Raw genomic sequence first — 20,430 nt, forward strand, 5'->3', positions numbered from 1 at the left:
ATAATTTTCTTTATATATAATATTTATATGTTAAATATTTATTTTCTCCATGTATATTATACGTATTGTGATTTTAATATTATAAAATAAAATAATTATTTCAAATATAATTATTATTTTTATCTGTAAAATATTTCAATTAATTATTTCAAATATCATTATGTTTATATATGAAATATTTCAAATAAACATAAAAATTATACAATACTAATATTTACTACACTCATGATATGGATTGAAAAATAAATATTGCACATATAAAATTATATTTACTAAAATAATAATATTTATAATAAATTATTTGATTTTATGAATAAAAGAGTTATTAATTAAAAATATGAATTAAAAATTTAAAAATTGAAAACAATATATCTATTAATTAAAAGTAAAAAACTTGAAATAACGTGAAATAAAAATTACTAATATGTTTAAAAGAGGAGAATTGAACTTAGATTTGAATGATGAAATCATTATTATTTAACTATTTAATTTAGGAGATGATATATTAAAATACTAATTAAAAATAAAAAACATAAACCATCATAAAATAAAAAAATATAAATGTGAGTGGGGAGAAATTGAACTTAATACTTAAGAATAAAATCATTAACATTTAACTATCTAACCAAAATACTAATTATATTAAGAAAGTAAAAACCGACCTATTTAACTAATATTTTTTTACATATGTGACTAATTTAGCCCACAAATCATATTAAATCATATTAAGGTCATACAAAATCATTACACAAAATAATAATGACGTAAATATTATTATTGATTCGGCCTTTTACTTTCGGGGATTTGATTAAAAAACCTTTAGGGGATACAAGTAACACTAATACTAAAAAGTCTAAAACAAATGACTTGTCGAGATTGCACTTACTATTTGTTGCACTTCTCGCGGCCAAGAATCAGGCGGGAAAACCAAACTACTTGGCGGGAAGTAAAACAGGTAAATCTCTCTCTCTGTCTATATTTGTAGCAGTAATATTATCTTTAATTCTACAAAGTACTATTACTTTTAATTATAATTTCGTTTTCAAGTTTCAAGGCTTCTCTACTTCTGGAGTCCCAAATATGTTCTCGAGCAGCCAGTTCGACGCAGCCACCGCCTTCTCCGGCGGCGGATTTATGCCTTCTCAGTCTCAGTCTTCTCAGTTCGTTAATTCAATTCCATCTCAGGTATGGATCGGTCATCTCTCTTTCCTGTTTATACCCGTGAAATTACAAAATCCTTGTTTCAAAATTTTGTGATTGCTATAGTTGGTCTAATTTCAATTTCTTAATTTTTGTTAAGGATAAGCAGAGCCGTGACACACAGGGATTGTTATCAGCTACGGTGAAGCAGATAAGTGAAGCTTCTCAATCTGGCGATGAGAAGCCCAATTTCACAATTGACGGTGTTCATGTGAACAATGTACCATTTATTCGATCTTTTGGCCGATTCCATTTTATTTATTTGTTTCGCATGGAATGAATCATACGTTTCAAGTCATAGCCCTATAGTATCAGATCTATGCAGCTTAGTTTTGAAGAGATTTCAATTAAGACATTCAACTATTGGTTATTTAGTTTTGAAGAAATTTGTTTATTTTTTTTTGGGCTTCGCCGATTCAGGTTAAGGTGGTCGGGATGCTGTTTAACAAAAACGTAAGGTCCTCAGATGTTCGTTTCGAGCTTGATGATGGAACTGGCCGAATTGAATGTATAAGATGGTGATGCACCAGTTTCTATTTGAGCCCAATTAATTTGTAAATATCATAAATTATTCTGTGATTTCAGTCTTCATTAGTAATAGTAGCCTAGTTTTTTTTTAACCGTACAGCTAAAATCAATATTGAAATTAGAGAAGCAATTTTGATTTGAAATCTTAAACCATTTCCTTCAAATGCTTATTTGTTTCAATCAGGGTAACTGAAAGTGCTGACGCAAGGGAAATGGATGCAATAGAGTAAGTTCTTTACTTCTCTCCTTTATGTAATTCAATCAAGCATGATCTATTTTGTCTTTTGGAATGTCATTAGATGTTTTTATTTAAGTTGTTATCTTATTATATTCTTTACTTTCATTTTACAGTGGGGATGGAACATATGTTCGTGTCATTGGACACTTGAAAAACTTTCAAGGCAAAAAGCAACTAAATGCCTTTTCTGTGAGGTAAGGTCTAAATTTTCTTGTTTTCCCAATTTTTTTATATTTGGTATGTCCATAATCAGATCACATTAACGGTTCTAATGCCATCTGATCCATGTGACGTGGCATTGTTTCTACGGAGTCATGTATATGTGTTTGTTAAGTTAGCTTTATTTGAATTCCCAATGAAGCAAGCACGAGAGACAGCAAGAATAACAATTGTTGTTTATGCTACTCTGCTTTGGCGTTGCAATGAGAAATTGATGCCAAAGGAGCCTACTGTCTGAGAATGTATCAATGTTTACCTTAGTTGCATTTTAGTGTGCTTATGGTACGATCAGAACAGCAATGAGCTTCATTCGCTATGCCACTTCTATTTTTTTATTTAATATTAATTCTTCATTTTGGCCATTTGTCGTCTAGTTGTTTAACCTATAATCTTTGTTATGTTATCTTGGATATGTAATAGTGATGACTATTTGGCTTCTATTTAATACACTTCTGTGCATCTGTGTGAAAGCATTAGCTTCATAGTTTCTTTGGGTTTCTTGATTTTCTCAGGCCTGTCACAAATTTTGATGAAATTACTTGTCACTTTATTGAGTGCATACATTACCATCTGCAGAACTCCAAGGTACAGGTATTTATGTCTACAACTGATGAAGTTGCACATTAAACGCTTAGGCTTGTGATTCATTCTCTTGAGATGAGAATAGCTTTTGATGGGTGTTTTCCTCGTGCTAATTGTAGTTGGAGGGTGGTGCCCCAGCCCAGCCACAGATGACAAATTCATCATTCAGCACCCCTGTTCGAGGTGCATCAAATGGATACCAGCCAGCTTTGGTGAATGATGTATGGAAGCAAAATATAAGAGTTTTTTGCTATTTTTTCAGGTCTTTACCTTTTTAGGCTTTACATAAATATGTTTTCTTTTTTCCAGGTTTCCGTCCAATATAGTACTGATGGATTCAAGGGTTTTGATAAATTGGTCCTGAACTATCTGCAGCAACCTTCAAACATGTAAGTGAAGCTCAAATTTAGTTTTCCCCTAGAGAGAAAAATAGGCTTCAAAATGTTTTGATTTTGAAAACCTGTTATCTGTGTTTAAACAACACAGATCTGTGCATGTATAATCTGTATCAAAATCATAAATCGCTTTTAGATTTTAGTTTCGTTAAGGTACTGCAAGTATCCAAGAGACCTCCATCAAATGCATTGACATGCTTTCACTTAAAGCTTTACTCTTGATGTTAACTCTTTTTCTAAATTGATTTGACTGTTTTACAGTGATCGAGAAATTGGGGTGCATGTAAATGAACTTTCACAACACTTGAAAGCTCCTGTAGAGAAGATCAAGTATCTTTTATGAATTTCCTTTTTTTTTAAGCAGTTTTACTTATAGGCGTGTTATATTTCATTTTATGATTGAATTTATTCGTTTTCCTTGTATCTTCTTTGTATGATAGGGATGCTATTGAGTTTCTTGAAAGAGAAGGTTTGGTGTACTCCTCCATTGACGATTACCACTACAAGGCAGTGGAAGGTTGCTAAGTTTGTGAGTGCAGCTTTAATTTAGCTTGGAATTGCGTTTTTTGGGTCCGTAATGATTGAATGATGAAGTATGATACTCACATCCCTGGATATTTTTGATAGAGCATACATGTATGCGTGTATATATATAATGCTAGGAGTGTACGGGATGCTTCATTCAATCTAGGCTGGGGATGGATACTGTTGAAATTTTATATTAATTTGATCATATATTTAGGTGCTACTAATTTTCATATTTGTCAGACATTGAGTTTGCGTCACGTTTGTGATAGATTCCCTATTTTTTTTTCTTCTATTGTTGTACTTATAATGCTCTAATGGTGTTAGCAGTAAGGACTTTAGTTGTTAATTTAAAAGGGAGCGAAATACGTTACCCCGAGCTTAACATAACATAGCATAATATGCGATGTGGCTGTAATTCTTAGCCTTAAGTCTTAGGAGCTAGCTATTGTTGAATAAGAAGCTCGTATAGTGTATACGTATATACACATATATTCAATTTTAACCATCAAACATACAAGTACAAAAAAAAAATCGGTGGTTATCTCCCTTTATCTACCGTGGGATTGTTGTTTGTTTTGTGTTGAAATTAATGGGTAAATGAGTTTCACTGCTCTGCTAAATGGGTTGGGTGAATCAGCAACGCAGGAGAAAAGGTATATAGAGCAGAGCAGTTCGCGTTAGCTAGTTATATTTAAGTTTGGATGCTCTGTCAATTACAGCAGTACTTTTTCCGTACAATCCAGTTGAAGAAGCAATCGTTACTTTACGCAAAGCATGGTTGTCGGCTTTCCGTTTTGCGTTTGACAGTTTGTTGAACAATACGTAATAATAGTATGACCAAATATGACCAAAAAAATAGTATCAATAAATAATAAAGAAACAAAATTTACCATTTGATTACAAATTACTGTTAAGACTAACGCTTGCTTTACCAATCTAATAGACTATACCCACTTCTTTTACCAAAATGAGATTAAATGATATAAAATGTATGGTGTAAAATATTTGTGAGTTCATCGTCATCATAATAAAGTGCAACATGGTTCGGACTTAGGAAAGGTTTGACTGTTCCTTTGTTTTCCTTTTTCCTTTTTGGCCCTTTTCAATAATGCAAAACAATTATACAAATAATAAATTTGTGAAATATGATAAGAGTAATTAATGCCTATTCTTGATTTATAGCTTGCTTGGATTGGATATTTAAACGTTTTCAGAGGTGTGAAAGTAATGAAGGAATGTAGTCACTTAATAATTGGGATTCGAAAGGCACCGAAAAGAAAATTACATAAATTGACATAATTATATACGCTCGCCTGCAGGCTATAAAACATACAACAATTTGCATTGTCCTTTGAAATAATAAGGAATGAAAGACGTCCCACGTGCAGTCACACTTCAGACGGAAGAGACTTTTGGTGAAATGACACGTCCTAATGGAACAGCAGCAGCAATTGCGTGGCTTTGGATGAAGTGTCGTGATCTGCTTCACGTGATTCCCCATGTGCCCTCCCTCTCCCAGTCCGTTGGGTTGGGCTCATCCGGCCCCCTCCATCATTATCCTCCCTTATACTTGTTCTTTTCTAATTTTATGATTCGACAACACCCTCAATTTTACATTCAGATATACTTTTGTCTCTAGTCTCCTTTCCTTTCCTTTCCTTTCCATTCATAGACTGCTACATATTATCTATATATAGATTTATATCGAAAGCTATTAGACCTGTATGTCGTACTACATTTCATTTCATTTAAGAACAACTCATAGGCCATAGCTAGCTGATGGATCATCACTATAAGGCATCAGTTAACTCTCCGAATATCTCAACTGATCTCATAATGTGTCTTTTTTATCTGAGTGTTCTCTTTATATAAAACTGATACGTAATCATATGTATATTAATGTTTAACATTTGGCTGGGGAGTATTTTGAATCGTTTCTCAACTTACAGTCCCCGGCCGGCATCAGTTAATTACTTACACCTTCTGTTAGGTCGGGTCTGATATAATAAACAAAGACTAGAGTTTATGGGACCCTTGTGTTTGAAAAGGCAAAATTCTGACAAATCATCATTTTCAGAATCATCATTTTCAGAATCATTGCGGTCGACACTTTTTAGTCTGTCTTGTCTCACTGACAAGACAACAGTCGGAGCAAATCGTAGCTGCAGGCTGACATGGCAGAAAGTGATGGGGTGAGAGTTTCGACATTGATGGTAAAAAAACAAACAAACTAAAATCTCCAGCGGCTGTTAAAGCTCCATACAGACATGAAACAAACAAAGCAATCCATCAAACAAGCTAGTACAAGCAGTAGTCCACTTTATTATAGCAAAGCAAATTACTAAGGAAGATGTGGTGAGTGGAACCAATCCTAAACATACAGTATTACACTACACCTACCATAAAAATGCCCTAAAAGATGAGATAAAAAGTCCCCTGATTGGAAAAGAGAAGAAAAAGGATAACACAAGCAGTAAAAGAGAGGTAGCTCTGGCGGGAGGTGTGACCGTCACATATCTCTTACGTGGAAGACGTTGGGGTTCTTAACGACAATATCATACATGTGAACGGAGCAGAACTTGGAGAAATCCTTAGGGAGTGAAATGAGATCAATGGAAGAGTGCTTGTGGAATTGGTAGAGATCAGGGTCACCCCCGTAGTACCTTTCCCACCCTAAACCTCTCAAAATGTGCTCCAAGGATGAGTAGGACGATACAACTTCACCCGACGGTAAGTGCACCAAAACCCGTCTCCGGAGACTATTTTCCAGCCGATATACACCATTGTTAAACACCCAAACTCCAGCCATTTTTTTTTTCAATGTGGTATTGATGTCTGTGGGCAAGTAGGTGTGTTAGAGAGTATGTGTTGTTAGGTTGTTTGTGAGGTAAAGAGGGATGAGGGGAGGGTATATATATAAAAGTATATACACGTGTGCTGACGGGACACATAAAAGCAAGAGGAACCTAAATAAAAAAATATATAAACGCAGTGAGTCTTAGGTAAGGGTAAAGAGGAGTGGGATATAGCTAATAGATAGTGATAAAAAAGAAAAAAGAAGGGGGGGGGGGGGGCAGGGGTTTGATGTGTTGACGACGACGACGACGTACTAATGATATTGAAAGGGGAGGGGAGTGTTTAGGTTTGGGTTTGGTAGAGAATCTAGATATTGTGGGACCCTATTCCCATGGGTTTAAATATGAATGAGGGTACAAGGGATGCCTTTAGGACCGTAGTTTAGGGCACACATACCATCCATCCATCCGTGCCCGTGGGGTATGTATGTTTGTGTTTGGAGAAAGAATCTCCTTTTTCCTTCTCCTTTTCTTTAAATTTAAATATAGATAAAGCGTATGTTCATTGTTAACTTCACAAAAATAAAATTATTTCATTCGAAAGTCAGCTTTCAATATATATATAATATTTTATAAGTTTTTTATTTAATTTTTAAATTATGATTTAAACTAATATTTTATCTGTTTAACGGTATTTTAAAAAAAAATAGTTTTTGATGGAAAATTTTATATCAAAATAACAATGCATTGAATTAAACTGACCTAAATTATCCATTCCACACTAATACTAATTTTGAGATATGAAAAAGAGTGTTGAAAAAGGGCAGGCAAATATGTGTGCAACTGCAATGTAGGGTGCAAACCCACTTACATAGATCACGAGATGTCCACGTGAAGAGTGACAATTTTGTCATTGGATTTGGCCCAGCTGGGCCCGGGAATTTATTAATTTATTCCATTTCCCTTATAAACCAAATTAAATTCTGCCTTCGCCTTTAAACAGTGCATCTGATGACTGAAAGTAGGCATCTGTCTCTGGGCTTCTTATAATTTTTTGTTGATTACTCATCATTGGCTTTCAATTGTTTAAAACCCTAAAAGTCAGTTTTAGTCCTTTTCTTATCTCATTTATTTCTTTTATATTATTATTATTATATACCACTTAAAGTTTTATAAAATTAATATTCGCGTAATTAATTGAATTGATTAAATTAAAATAGACGGTTCAACCGTTAATAAATATGATTAATCACTGTAAATTAATAAAATTATTCATCATGAATTGATAAAAAATTATGATTAAAATATTGATAGTTTGATCGATTATGATTTTTATTAATTTTATTTAATTATTATTGAATTAAAATTCATAAAATTACATGCATATCCTTTCTTACTACGCACTTTGATATATAATCAATTTATAAAGTAATAGGTGTTATGATTGTTGTCATTGAAAGCATTAAGAAGCAAGGATAAAATTTTAGTCATCTTTTATCACATCAGAGAACTTGTATCATCTCTAATCTCGCTAATAATATGGTAATGTGCGTATATTTAGTTGGTAAAAGTGCAAAAAGGCCCACAGGCATCACATGGGCTATATATAGAGAGAAGTAAAAAGATGGTCCTCACTGACTCACCGAGACTGAGGCAAAGACCAAGAGAGGTCATAGGCATACTCGTGTTGTCAAATCTTTCATTAACCATCATCAACTTTGAAAGGTTACTTGCATTGCATACCGCAAATAAATATGCTGCTTCTTTTACGTTTGTCATGGTCACCATCAAAACAACTAAGTTATCAACTAGAAGTAGTAAAGTAGAGCCAAATATATATTATATATAAATAGTATAAGTGATTTAATTATTAAGTTTAAGGAATAAAAATTATATTAACTATTGCATCTTGTTGCATAAGAATATTAAGGTGTTGTATTGTGGTTAGGAATTTGTTTTGCTCTTCTATGGTTATGCATGATCCACGTAAAGGATCATTTTGATTACTGAGCTGCAAAAATAATATAACATACCAGATTTAGAGAAGTGTCAGTATAGTGCGTAAAAATAATTATAAAATCACCTACGTAAGGCATACCAAGTACTCTAAAAAAGTAGGTAGGATGTATTAATTTCACATTGAAAGGAAGGATCTTGAGGCATATAAGTGAGTATACTGCACATTTTTTCAGATGTATATTTTAGGAAGAGAGTAATGACCTCGCAGAGACTTAAAGTACGAACTTAAGGCATATAACCCACATACTTGAAAGTATGTTAAATCCACCGGTATAGCTCAAGTGGTACTGTGTTTGCAGGTACATGAAATCTCATATGCTACGAATAGGATATTAAGTAATATATATTTGAGTCGGTCTTAAGTTAAGTTGCTTCTTCTTCTATTTCTAATTATATATGGATTTGGTTAGGTATATATATGGGTGGTCGGTAATTCCTTCCGAACCGTTGTTCATGTATATATAAATTATTGCTTTAGTTTAGTGTTTAGACATCCAATGATCTAAAGGGGTGAGGGGTGGCAGAACTAGCTAGTGAAATACAAAGACACAAGGAGCTGCCTTTGCTTTTGATTTGTGCTCGTGTTTAAGCATACCAAATGGCACAATGTCGTAAATGACACAGACCCTTCCATCACCCATCCATGGTTTGGTTAAATCCTATCCTATCTATGTGTATGTACATGCCAAAACAATTCTACCATTATGTTGATGCCAAATATAAAAATACAGGATTTTATCCTTTTGCAAAGAGGATGTAAATGGAATAAACTAAAAGTATGCAGCCTTCCATGGCGGTAGAGCATGAGCATCCATCTAGATCCTTATCAAAATCCTACCGAACTCACTTAATAAGTATTAAAGGGGGAGGGCATATATACTCATTAATATCTAAGTATATAAAGCAAGATTAGGTTATATATTTATATAAACCACAAAAGTAGGGTGGAGGGTATAATTAGCTGTCTTAGTAACTAGAAATAGATAAATTAATTAGGAAAGGAATGATGCGAAAGCTAAAGGAGAGAAATAGATAAATTAAAACAATTCCTGGATAAGTAAATTTATTTATGTGGTGATGCCATAATACGTATTTAATTATGCATATTCCCTCCCAAAACTCCTTAACTTAATGTAATAGTTGCGTACAGCCAAGGGAATATTATTATTCAATGTATATACATATCGATTGATGATGCTACCTGGTGATACCATTTCCATTTGTTAATAAATCAATTAACAATATTGTAACTATGTCTTCATCTTTTAAATTTTTATAATATTTTTAAATGAAATTAACTTAACCATTTTTTAAACAAAATATCTCTATTAAAAATAATATTTTATTTAAAAGGAACTACCATTCACATAAAAGATATTTTTTTATTTCATCTACGGTCACATTGATGCCGTGAATCAAATATTAACTCGATAAAAATATGAAAACAGTCAAGGCCACTAATTAAAAGAAAAATAATTATATCATTTGAAATTTTTATATACTATTTTTATTTAAAAGACTAATCCTCCCTTAAAACTCTTCATTAAAAATCAATTTCTTTATTAAACTACATATATATATTTGAGGGTAAAAACTATGTTAAAATTCAACTATATTAATTGATTGAATAAACTAAATAGATAATAAAGTTATCTTAGCAATAAAATAGGGACAAAGCTAGGATTGAAATTTAATTGTATATTTTTACAATAGTTGTAACACCCCTTATTCGTGTTCCTCGTCGGAACAGAGTATGAGGTATTACTAGAACACAAACACTTGTTATCGTTCCCACTGAGATTTTTTTTTTTACAAAAATTTTGACATAATCCCCTTTATAAATATATAATCTCACCTGCAAATTTTCAGACCGTAACCTAGCCAATTCCAATGTTTCAACCAACATTTATATTCTCAAATATATTTAAATCATACTTAACATTTTAACTATCACCATTAGCATTGTATAAAATAATTTATCAAATAACATATACTAACATTTAGGCTGAATACTTTGTAACATATAACATCAAAATCAAGTCTTCTATATATGCCATAATTTAGAAATATTGATTACAAAATACCAAAAGTTGTGGATAGCGTAGATGAGTTCCCGACTATTTCCAAATTCCGAGCTGAACTGGTAACACTATAAAACAAGGGAAAAGAAAGAGGAGTAAACATATAGCTTAGTAAGTAAGTATGTAATTAATAAACAAGTTTCTAGCATGTTTCTCTAGATAATATAATCTTAATCACACATAAATTCACTATTTATTCAAGTTCCAGCAAGCTGTTTATTTGCGTCACAGTCATTAAATTATTTTTATCCAGAGCTACAGAACTCCAAATTAAGATCTGTAAATTTTCCCTGAAACTAGACTCATATATATTCTTACCATAAAATTTTCAGAATTTTTGGTTTAGCCAATTAGTACAGTTTATTCTTTAAAGTTTCCCCTGTTTCACTGCTTAACAGTTCTGACCCCTCTTCACTAAAAATTAATTATCTCTTTGTACAGAATTCAAATGATGTTCCCGTTTGTTTCTCTTGAAAGTAGACTCATTTAAAAATTTAAGAATTTAAATTAAAAACTATAATTATTTTTGTACAATTTTTAGTGAATTTCCAAAGTCGGAACAGGGGATTTCGAAATCATTCTGACCCTGTCTTACTAAAATTCAAATATCTCAAAATATCTAACTCTTTTACTTATTCTGTTTCCTTTATGTGAAAATAGACTCATTCAGCTTTAATTTCATATCTCATCAAACCCCTAATTCAATTTCCACCATTTTTGATGATTTTTCAAAGTTACACAACTGCTGTTGTTCAAAACTATTTTATTTCTAAATTTACTCTTTAATAGTTTTAATACTTCATATCATCTTACTAAAGGGTCGATTAAATATCGAATCCAATATTCATCACGTAATCTTATCCATTTCACATGTACTTTCACTTGTCCAATTTCCCCGATGAACACTTCGGAATATTGACCGTTACTCGGTGGAATCAGCACTTAGCAACCACCTTATATTCAGTGATACGGGGAATCAACACATAACAACCCCTTTCACAATCAAGGATACAGTAGAATCAGCACTTAGCAACCACCTTTAGAATCAATAATTCGGGGAATTAACACTTAGCAACCCCTCGGGGAATCTGCACTTACCAACCCCTTTTTGATCAGTGATTTGGGGAATCTGCACTTAGCAACCCTTTACATTCAATGAATCCCAGTCTGATCCGAGTGTTCAATCGAGAACCTTATTTTACAACATTTTACCAAATTTTTCAAATTTAACCACATTGTTGTAATCTACATCAAATATTTATTCTATATTCAATCATATCTCAACAATATATTAAATAAAATTAAAATAATGCATTATTCACATACAAACTTATCTCGGTGCAAAATATAGTTATTTTGCAGTTTAGTCTACGATCTTTTCCTTTCCCCGATTGAGATTGATTCCACGTTCTTCTTGATCTATAATATCAAATTTAGCTTGTTTAATATTCACATTTATCAAAACAGTCCTCGACTCAATTTTTGGCAAAATTATGATTTTACCCCTAAACTTTTGCATATTTCCAATTTTGTCCCAAAGCTCGGAAATTAAACTTCATCTCTTATTCTTATGTTTTATGACATGCTGTTCATTTTTCCCTTCTATGGTAACATCAAATTCCCACTCTAACACTTACTTATAAACATTAGGTATTTTTACCGATTTTGATGTTTTACTCGTTTTCACTTAAAATCGCTTAGCAAAAGTTGTGTAACATAATTCCAAGCTTCATATTCTACCATAAAGCATCAAAATAAACACATTTCACCTATGGGTATTTTTCCAAATATGAACCCTAGGTTAAATTATTGCTAGAATAAGCTAAATTAAGTTATCGGGACTCCAAAAACGTAAAGAAAATTAAAAACGGGGTTTGGGATCACTTACTATGGAGCTTGGAAGCTTGAAACCCTAACTATGGCTCCCCCTTGTAAAGTTTGACCTTAGCTTGAAGATGGACCAAAATTGACTTTTAATTTTGTTTTTAATTCATTTTAATAACTAAATGACTAAAATACCCTTCACTTAAAAATATCCTATTTCACTTATCTCATGTCCATTTTTGTCCACAATTTAACCAATGGTTTAATTTCCATTTAAAGACCTCCAATTTAAAATTTCATAACAATTGGACACCTCTTACATGTAGAACTCAACTTTTGTACTTTGTATAATTTAGTCCTTTTGACTAAATTGAGTGCCCAAATGTCAAAATTTTCGAACAAAAATTTCACGAAATCTTTCCGTAAAATTGTAGGCCATAAAAATATAATGATAATAAATTTTTTTCTCGTCGAATTTGTGGTCCCGAAACCACTGTTCCGACTAATCCCTAAATCGGGCTATTATAATAGTAAAAATATAAATTTGTCATTTTAATAGTTTATATATCTATAATTTTTAAATAATTAAATTAATTTTTTATCATTTTTAGAGGAGTCAAAGTGCAATTTTACCATTACTAGTTTAAAATTTTTTTAACTATAAAAGGGCATGAATAGAAAATTTATGCAATAAAACCATTTCTAAAGAAAAATCGAAACCACAAAAATTTGTACAAAAACTATTTGAAACATTTTTTTCAGGCGGATGAGAAATTACCAAAAGTTTATTATTCCAGTACACTCCACGTCAATGAGATTTTTGGAGGGTGAAAATGAGTTTTTTTATTTGACGGAAGGAAAAGGAAAAAAAAAAAGACAAAGAAGGTTATGCGTTCGCTTATGAAATATGAATTAGTAAATAATAATAATAATATGATAATTGAATTCGATATGAATTTTCCTTTTATTTTCAAAATAGTAGATTATGTAATGAGTAGCATAAGAGAAAGAATGTTTCCAATTTAGTCACTTTTCTGAAAATTTAACTAAATTTAACTAGTTGGAATTTGATATGTTAAAATTTATTTACTTTCTTGGATTTTAACTTTCCTTCGAGTTATTTTTTCATGTAAATTGAAAAGTTAAAAAATATTAAGATAAAATTAATCCTATTTTATATTGGTTTAGGATATTAGTATGTTAATAAACGGAAAAAAAAGTTATTACCTCCTTCCTCATTCCTACTACTTGATTTTCTTTATAATTAATAGATTCTTTGCAAGTAAATTTTTCCTGATTTCATTTTTTCCCCAGCTACAAATTTGATTTAACATTTGCATTTGTATGAAATACTTATTATCTTTTGTAGAATATGGGTAGAATTGTTACATTCAAGATGTATAAAAATCGTGGGTTAGACCACTTATGGTTTTATATTCTTATACTTTAATTGCTTTTAATTAAATTTAAGACAAAATTGCTTTTAATTAAATTTATAAATTAAAAAACAATTTAAAATTTATCAATTAAATTTTATTATTAAATATTTAATTCAAATATTTGTTAAGAACAAAGTTTATTATAAAATTTAAATACGTGAATATGATATTTTATTCAAACATTGTAAAGTAATTTTTCGATAATTATATTCCTGTAAATCACATTCCATTAGAACCATAACATGAGAAAACACCAAATGCTACCTTAATGCTGTAAGGTATAAATTTTAATTTTGTTGTTATAAAATGAATGTTTATTTTGTTATTGTTTACTCATTTTTCCAGATTTTTCTTATGATTTTTGTTTCTAATTTTCTTAATTTTTCTTATTATTTTATCCATTTTCTCGTTCAATCATTTTTAAATTGTTTTATTTCAAAAACAATTATTTGACGAATTCCACAATCAAATTGACTATTAGGATAGGTTTGGTTGAGCGATTAGGTATAGTGCAGTACGTTTAGCTTACTTTTTGTCTCACACTACAATATCGCTACAGTATCTAATCTCACCACCACCACTGTTTTTACACTAACTGCAGGTAAACGCACCGCCCATCCAACTCACCCTTAATCTATTACCACTTCAGTTAAAAATAAATATGTTAGGGATTCAATCCAAGGGTACGGGAGAAACCACGCAAATATCTTGCTACCAAATAAAAAAATTGTTAGTCAAGCTGCCCATTATTATTATATACTCTCTTTTTTTTTGTTATTAAAGATTAAAACAATAATATTGTAGAAAATATCAATTCTTGCAAAATCACTTCATGTTAAGAAGTTTGTAGAGATAAACTTAAAATGTTTGCAGAATTTATCTAATATTTCATAGATAGAAATTTTGATCTAGAGGCAAACTTGAGCATTCTAAAATCCATCTTAAAAACCATAAAAACTCACCTTTCTCGACCCGTTCTCTCATCATCACCGACTGCCACCACAATTCTTTTCTAAACTCTAATCCGGTCTTCCTCACATCATCATCATTATTCTTGTTATTATTATTCATGTAACATCTATCCCTATTTTTAAATATAAAAACTATTTTTTTTAATCAAAAGAAATTTTTGAAGTACTGTTTGCTAAAATTTAATAAGCCTCTCAACGAATAGATATTTATCCCAATCAAAATTGTCTTTCAACTTTAACAAGAGCCCAAATGCTCAAAGCTACATAAAAAGGCAACAAAGGCAATAAGTGCAACATATTGAGATAGCTTAATCAACTGCTACCCATGTATGACACACGACCACAAACCAAGTAAAAATTATCATTTGAGTTCAATAAAGTTTGAACCCAACTCACACCCAAAACTCTCCTACCCTATTGGATCCAACGTTTCTTCGAATAACCTCAGGCACTAAAACTCTCATTAAAATCAAGAAAAAGCCCCAACTAAGGATAATACCAAAGGTGTTGAAAAATCAGACAGCTCCGAATGAACAACACTTCACAAACTTCATTTGAAAAGCTCAAAATTCCATCATCAAAATGACAAAAAAAAGGTTTAGTTTCTGAAACAAAAACATACTTGGATTGAATGACCGAAAGAAAATTGGTGGCAAATGCTATAGAAATAGCATAGCTGACGCTATTCTATATTTGTTTGCACAAACATAAACAATAAAAAAAGAGAGATTGCTTCAGAGATCAGATCACAACTAGAAATTTTTTCATACAACACATTTAGCAAAAGCAAGACTTGAGAACAGAGACAAGAGAGTAAGTCATTATAATAACCTAGCTTACAACTACAAGCACACCCTGCCTAAGATCATTCTTGACTTGACAGCATTGCATGAATGGTCAGCAAAATTAAGATGATAATCCACAAAATGATGTTTTCCCTTTTTACCAACACAAGATAGTTAATCAGGCAAAACAATCAGAACTAGGCTTCTATGTCTACACACCCAGGGTCACCTCATTTAATCTTCTCAATGATATCCGAGATTACCTTCTCCATGTCAAGCTCCTTCATCAGTTTAAATGGTCTCTTCATGTCCTACAAAACAATTTGCAGAGAAAGACAAGGAATGACCAAAAGGGTTAACTCCAAAAAACGAGTTACTGAAAGGGTAATTTACAGCCAATGATTTTAAGCAATAAAAAAAAAAGCTAAATTCTGCAAGAAAGAGCTTTACCAGCAGACTTATGAAGGTCTCGCCACCTTCCTCTCGGATTTCAAAGCAACCTCTTCTTGGCTGTTGGAAATTAGGGGAAAGGAAATGAGAGGATAGATCAACCATGAAACAGACATTCAACAAAATGATATTTGGCAAAGGGGGAAAATTTTCCAGAAGGACCTTTGTACCCAGAACAAAAAACAAAAGCACATGTAAGAAACCATACATCAAATTCAAGCATAAAGTAAAGTATTTAGTTAATCTTACTTTATGAAAACCAATTGTTAGACAGCGAAAGCATCCACAATTTCATGTTCTCAGAGTGCGTATACATCTAAGAACACTACTATGTGAACCATATTTTACGGGCATTATAACAGAACACTCGACTGTATGCTTGAATAACTTTGAAACAAGACAAAGTGAATGTCTATAAATAACAGATAATTAAAACAGTTAAAAATGGAACAAGGCATCTCAGATGGCAGCAAGAAAAGGGGGTTGAGAAAATCAGTTGCATCACTTTAATGGTGTTCACTGCAAACAAGGATAGTGTAAATGAGAAGATAATACTTAACCTTTTCAGGGTTGAGCAACACTTTGACCCATGGGACACCTTTCTCCAAACCATCTCTGACTTGAAAGGCCCTTGTCTTGAATGAATTGCATTGCTTGCTACAGAAAAGTAATCATAAATAAAGGACGCTATGCAACAGTAAAAGGAAATATTTCAAACCAAATTTCATTCAACCCAATCCAGAGGACTACGTCAAGAAAAAAAAGCCCTAAACAAAAGGAGGAGTTTCTGCCCTTTTCACTCAAATACTTGCTAGTTCATTCTATGTTCCTTATTGTTACAAAATCCGTGGGTGAGCAGCATTTTAAACCTTTTTTTTCTTTTTTTAAAAACGCAACAGGGCGAAACCAAGAGAAGTTCATTTAACAGTAGCCAAAAGTTTGATAATCGTTGCAAAACCCTAAACCCTAAACTGATCCAAGATGATCATCAGACAAATAATAACAAGTATGTAACATTATGACTTCAACATGTCTCGTCTTGTTTGTTTCTCTTCTTGCAAACAGAAACCCTTAAATATAAAGACTATTCATTACGGCTACTTCGTGGTTCAGTTTAAAAAAAAAAGGAATAAGGTAACCGACCAGTGTTCAACCACTACAGTCTTGTTGTGAGACCCACCGTCAGCGACGGCCAACTCCTCAGGCGCAGCTTCGGCTTTGGCTCCATCCTCATTTGCAGATTTTTTCTGCCTCTTGGCCTTTGCTTTTGGCTTCTCCTTGGTGGGCAGAGACTCGGGGTGCGGCTGCTTTGCCATGCTCCTAGTCACTCTTTTTAACGTCTCCTGAACTTGAGGCTTGGGTTGGTCGCCGTCGCCGTCGCCGTCCATCGCCTTTCGCTTGGTGGCCCTGGGCGCCATTTCGAATTCTCGCTTTCAATCCCTGCTGCTGTTGCTTTGCTGGGTTGGTTGTGGCTTTGCGTTGCGTTTTCCCAATGAATAATATTAATAGCACAAAGATATATTTCTTTTTCTTTTCGTTTTTTTTTTGGTTCCCGCGCTCTACTTAGGTCGAGAATTTGAACGGACGACTGAGATCAGCTCAATCGTTGCCTTATTGAATGATCCTGGCTCTTCGTGCTTAACACTATTGTACGAACCAAACATGAGTTGTGTGGAGTACAATGAAGGTCGGGAATGTGCCACGTACGGAACCACCTGCTCTACGTTACTGGTCTTTTCCTAAACAACTATTTAATTATTTTTTATTAATATTATTTTAACTCTGAATTTTATTAAATTAAGAGAATGTAACGCTTTGATTCCTTTTTTGGAGCCAATTTCTTAGAAGAAGAAAAAATAGACTAATTTATAAATTTGCCGAATTTTTATGAAATCTACGAATTTAGATTGTATTTTTTATATTTTTGAAAATATGTCATTTTGGAAGAGAGAAACTGAAAACATGCTCTGTAAAACTTTGTTTTCACTTTCTCTTTTCAACATTGAAGTCGCTTCTTATATGGCGTATTTTTAGGCAACGGTAACATTTCACCAACTGTCACAATTTCAATGACTACATCCCTCAACAGTATTTGTGGCAATCATTTTCGTTTTGATTCATGGTTCATATTTTTTGCATTGTACAATAACTTTTTCTCGCTAAAAATCTTGTTACCCCCAACTCTATCATAAGTTATAGTAACAGCCTCAATGACTTTGGTGGAGACAGATAAAACGAATTATTTGATTATATTGGAAGACCCTAATGTTTTTTGCTATGACTATAATCTTAAACTTCTATATGGGTTTTAAAAAACATCCTCTTCTAATGGGGTGAAACTCGGTCTCGTGTCTGTATAACCACTGTCAACTAGGGCCCTAGTTATACTCCATCCCTTGACAGCATAACTTTTGTAAACTTGAAGTCTTAGTTACACTTCAACTCTGCATAATCATTGTCAACTAGAATCTTGAGTTGTAATGCAATCCGACTTTTTAGGTGATTACTCTATCCTTACATGGTAGATGAAATTTATAGGTCATCGAGATTCGTGGCATCACTGTAAATTCAAACATACCTTATAACTATAACAATGTTTGTCTCAAACAAAGATAAAAATAAATCTATAAACTCTAATTTTCATTTGCAAAAAAAAAAAAGGTAAAAACAATTTCTAAGCAAGTGAAAATGCGTTTGCATTTTACACTACGTATTTTCATTTTCTCTCTCACAAAACCACCCATTCTCATAAAAAAAAAAAAAACCTAAAATCTATAAAATTTCAGCATATATATAAATTAGTCGGAACAAATAATTGACACCATTACAATTCGGTGGTTTTAAATAGTGTATAATTAGATACGGTTGTAAATCGATAAAAAATAAAAATTGAAATTAAATATATCTATTAAAATCTGTATGAATTTATTTTAAGATATGTTTTGATTTTTTTATATGGTGGCCTAAACTTTTAAACTTTTTAACAACAGTTTATAGTTTTTAACCGATTAAACAACCAAACAAAAAAAAAAAAGAGTTCAAGAAAGACATGAAAGATGGGTTGAGATTTTAATTTCACTTTAGGCTTTACATAAAGATAAAAATGAAATAGGAAAAGTCAAAATTTGCAAAAACGTGAAATTGAAAATAAAACAAAAAAACAAAAAACTTGTGTGGAGATAGATTTTGCTATTATTTAAGATTTTAATTGAGCATTCAAACTTAAATTTAGTTGTTTATTAAAAATACTTTATTTTATGTGATAAATATTTTTATAATTACAAAGGTTATACTCCTATCTAAGTTGAGTGTGATGTTTAGGAGTATAATTAAGAGATGGCGGACTCGACCTCTTAAAATAGATTTTTTAAAACTTTAAATTAATAAAGGTTCGTAAAAATGATAAAAATTTAATTTAATTATTTAAAATTATAAATATATAGACTATTAAAATTAATTTTTTTAATTTCACCCTCTAAAATTTTTTTTTATTTCGCTTTGGTGATGTTCAAATAAAGTCGTCCTAATAATGCTGACGAATTTAGTCTAAATGCTTAGAGAAGAAGTTCACTATTCAATTACTTGTTGGTAACGTAATTGATATTATTATAAAATATAATTTAGAAAAATATAAATACATGGCTGGGCTTGAATCTGAAATAATATTGGGTTTTATACATTGAATAAAGAGAAGTGAGCCACAAATAGACAATTATCAAAAGTAATCTAAAGTTAGTCCTTGATAAAAAAGAGCATCTTGTCTTTCTCATTGCACCATTTCAAATTCTATAGTAGGCTCTTTTAATGCGCTGATGTCATCCATAACAGGCTTATAGTGCCAATGAGAGGAACTCAACTTCTTCTCCACAACTTTTCTTTATAAAGTAGTCCATTCTCCAAATAACACAAGAACCAATTCCTAGTTGTATCGCCATTACTTGAGTGAATCGAATAATTATCAGCATATAAGTCGTGCTATTTTCATGATTAGAGTTCTCGTAATGTTTTAATAAGAATAATCGAAGATGTCTACGATGTTATATGCATTGGGATTTATATTTTATGGAAATATATTTTTATTCACTGCTGACCTGGATGTCTTTCAATTTATGTTAACCATCTTTATGTTCTTTATTAATTCTGATATTGATTTTAAGATATTATTATGGATTTAGAGTGACTTCTTTAAATAGAATTTTATTTCTATAGGTCTAAATAGAACTTCACATAGTAATGATGAAACCGGCCAAGTGTAAGGCTTGAGTCCTCTTCCGTTCATTGCTTGCTCCATGATTAGCATAATCCAATCCCCCAATTGAATTAGCCCTAATGTTACACATACGAATTCTAAGGGGTGAGCCCACTTGCCCATACAA

At 31.8% G+C, this 20,430-nt stretch overlaps 3 protein-coding genes and 1 long non-coding RNA gene across 7 annotated transcripts; 1 reads left to right on the forward strand and 3 right to left on the reverse strand.

Moving 5' to 3' along the window:
- The first annotated feature begins 852 nt into the window (after nucleotides 1-852).
- Nucleotides 853-3,980, forward strand: LOC105767433 (replication protein A 32 kDa subunit A). 4 transcript variants are annotated; one of them, XM_012586959.2, is made up of 11 exons: nucleotides 853-955; nucleotides 1,048-1,185; nucleotides 1,301-1,420; nucleotides 1,621-1,718; nucleotides 1,913-1,954; nucleotides 2,080-2,160; nucleotides 2,698-2,776; nucleotides 2,887-2,988; nucleotides 3,077-3,156; nucleotides 3,424-3,492; nucleotides 3,603-3,980. In XM_012586959.2, exons 1-11 carry the CDS (start codon nucleotides 863-865, stop codon nucleotides 3,685-3,687), a joined length of 987 nt encoding a protein of 328 aa, XP_012442413.2. In that variant the 5' UTR covers nucleotides 853-862; the 3' UTR covers nucleotides 3,688-3,980. The 4 variants fall into 4 exon arrangements, with proteins under 4 accessions (XP_012442413.2, XP_012442414.2, XP_052487650.1 ...); XM_012586960.2 differs by having other exon boundaries at nucleotides 2,698-2,770; XM_052631690.1 differs by having other exon boundaries at nucleotides 1,310-1,420.
- Nucleotides 3,981-5,905: 1,925 nt separating this feature from the next.
- On the reverse strand, nucleotides 5,906-6,583 carry LOC105767438 (flowering-promoting factor 1). The gene has a single exon (XM_012586969.2). It carries the CDS (start codon nucleotides 6,497-6,499, stop codon nucleotides 6,200-6,202), a length of 300 nt encoding a protein of 99 aa, XP_012442423.1. The 5' UTR covers nucleotides 6,500-6,583; the 3' UTR covers nucleotides 5,906-6,199.
- Nucleotides 6,584-10,474: 3,891 nt separating this feature from the next.
- LOC128041366 (uncharacterized) lies at nucleotides 10,475-12,539 on the reverse strand. The gene is made up of 3 exons (XR_008196335.1): nucleotides 12,474-12,539; nucleotides 11,912-12,004; nucleotides 10,475-10,653 (listed from the first exon to the last, which is right to left on the reverse strand). It is a non-coding gene; the product is annotated as an uncharacterized LOC128041366 (long non-coding RNA).
- Nucleotides 12,540-15,560: 3,021 nt separating this feature from the next.
- Nucleotides 15,561-17,562, reverse strand: LOC105767434 (uncharacterized). The gene is made up of 4 exons (XM_012586962.2): nucleotides 17,198-17,562; nucleotides 16,615-16,711; nucleotides 16,055-16,114; nucleotides 15,561-15,915 (listed from the first exon to the last, which is right to left on the reverse strand). The coding sequence occupies exons 1-4, from the start codon at nucleotides 17,470-17,472 to the stop codon at nucleotides 15,835-15,837; spliced, it is 513 nt and encodes a 170-aa protein (XP_012442416.1). The 5' UTR covers nucleotides 17,473-17,562; the 3' UTR covers nucleotides 15,561-15,834.
- Nucleotides 17,563-20,430: the final 2,868 nt, after the last annotated feature.

Source organism: Gossypium raimondii, chromosome 5 (assembly GCF_025698545.1).
Source record: "Gossypium raimondii isolate GPD5lz chromosome 5, ASM2569854v1, whole genome shotgun sequence".
NCBI classification, from domain to species: domain Eukaryota; kingdom Viridiplantae; phylum Streptophyta; class Magnoliopsida; order Malvales; family Malvaceae; genus Gossypium; species Gossypium raimondii.